At 41.1% G+C, this 1954-nt stretch overlaps 1 protein-coding gene across 1 annotated transcript in view; it reads left to right on the top strand.

Annotated features, from left to right (window-relative positions):
- The window catches only part of LOC118422258 (neurogenic locus notch homolog protein 2-like), a 25273-nt gene that overhangs the window by 6224 nt on the left and 17095 nt on the right, over window positions 1–1954 (top strand). Inside the window, exons 7-8 of the mRNA XM_035829776.1 lie at window positions 268–413; window positions 1799–1948. Coding sequence (XP_035685669.1) covers window positions 268–413; window positions 1799–1948 — 296 coding nt within the window. The remainder of the gene's footprint in view (window positions 1–267; window positions 414–1798; window positions 1949–1954) is intronic.

Genomic DNA, 1954 nt, shown 5'->3' with positions numbered 1-1954 from the left:
TTCCCGAAGGCTGAGTGCCATGCAGAGAAGGCAGCATGTACCATAGTACATAGTATGTAGTCTTTGGTATGACTCGCCCAGGGATCGAACTCATGACCTACCGAATGCAAGGCGAACACTCTACCCACTCGGCCATTGCACATGGATATAGGTTACCCCACAAATAAAGGTAAACTTAAGCGTTAACCTCCATGATATTTCATGGAGATAATCAAGTGGTACAGTTGCTGTTTTATTTCTCAGAATGAAGTGTTGTTATGTTTAAAGGTTCCAGTGCCAGTGTCCAGCTGGGTACCAGGGCAGACTGTGTGAGGTGGAGGTTGTAGCTTGTAGCAGCGCCCCCTGTCAGCATGGTGGGACCTGCACCGACACACAGGATGGTTTCAGCTGTATCTGCCCACCTGGTCAAACAGGTACTAGTACATGTCTCAGCAGAACTTTCTGCTACAGGAAAATAGTTTTTGATAGATATTTGAAATTTCACTTCAGCACACAAGGCGATACTGTAAATGCATTTAAGTTCGCGGGGATTTAATTCTGGGGTAACAGGAAAAAGGACTTTTCGCGGTGGTTTTAATTTGGCGGTAGCACCATGCACTGTAGTACCTTAATGCCCTGGAAAAATGTTTGCGGTGGTTTTAAATTCGCAGTGAAATGGCCAACACAAAAACTGCGAACATAAATCCACCGCGAACATTTCTGCATTTACAGTTGTATTGTGGAGGAACCACTCAGGACATACTGTAAATGCAGAAATGTTTGCGGTGGATTAATGTTCGCGGTTTTCGCGGTGACCACTTCACATTTTTCTATTATGGTATTAGACTGCAGTCTATGGTGTTACCGCGAACTTAAATCCACCGTGAAAAGTCCCTATTCCCGCTACCGCGAAATTAAATCCCCGCAAACTTAAATGCATTTACAGTATGCCCTCATTGTCCCAACCCACGGCAAACGACAATCAGGTCGTCAGAAGACAAACTATCTGACATACAAACAGAACCTGCCGGGGGATGCCAAAGGCAACCTGAGCCCTGCCGCTATTGGTGCACTGGAAAGAAGTGTCCAAGACTTGTGCACTACCAAAAATGCTTTTTCTTGTTTATCTTGTTTTGCTTCCTCACAGAAAATTTATCTTCCAAGAAGAAAATTATTCTGTCCCAAAGAAATCTTAAAAATGTGCTTGTCCATGGGGCAAGCAAATTTTTGCTTGTTAAGTTTTTGAGAAAATTTGAGATTTGTTTTCTTGTTTTTCCAAAAATGCTTTTTCTTGTTTATCTTGTTTTGCTTCCTCACAGAAAATTTATCTTCCAGGAAGAAGAAAAATTCTTGTATTTATTAAGAGTTGAATCTGGTTAGAAAAAAACAAGAATTTCTAGAATTTTTTTCTTGCATTATAAGAAAAAAGAAATCTGAAATGCTGAAATTTTGGAGTTTCTTGTTTTGCTTGAATTTTATTCTACATTTTCTTCCTGCAAGAATATTTTTCGTCATATAAGAATTGTCCATGGGGTAAGCAAAATAAGAAAAAAAATCATTTTTGGTAGTGTGATTGCCTGTTCCCCAGCCTACCAATAATGATGATACCTAGTATGGAATAGAACATGGTGTATTCCGTATCACTTGGGGTACCAGCCTGACCGCGGGTATGATCGCCCAAAGGCCAAAGGGCCTTTTGAATTGTTTAAATTTTCAAAAAGTGCAGTTACTTTATATTTGAAACAATACGATACATTATATTACAGATTATGATGTTTTAATATGTTGTCTCTGCCCTTCTTTTCATGCACATGTACAGGCAGGACATGTGCAGACCAGGTTGACTCGTGTGCATCTGAACCATGTACAAATGGAGGCACCTGTTTGGGAGGCTGGGGAAACTTTACCTGCCTCTGTACCCCGGAATACGCAGGACTACAGTGTGAGAGGCCACAGCTGTGCTCATATCCACTTC

Source organism: Branchiostoma floridae, chromosome 9, assembly GCF_000003815.2.
Source record: "Branchiostoma floridae strain S238N-H82 chromosome 9, Bfl_VNyyK, whole genome shotgun sequence".
In the NCBI taxonomy this organism is placed as follows: Eukaryota; Metazoa; Chordata; class Leptocardii; order Amphioxiformes; family Branchiostomatidae; genus Branchiostoma; species Branchiostoma floridae.
The sequence above is the reverse complement of the archived record's forward strand: the minus strand, read 5'-3'. Positions and strand labels throughout refer to the sequence as shown.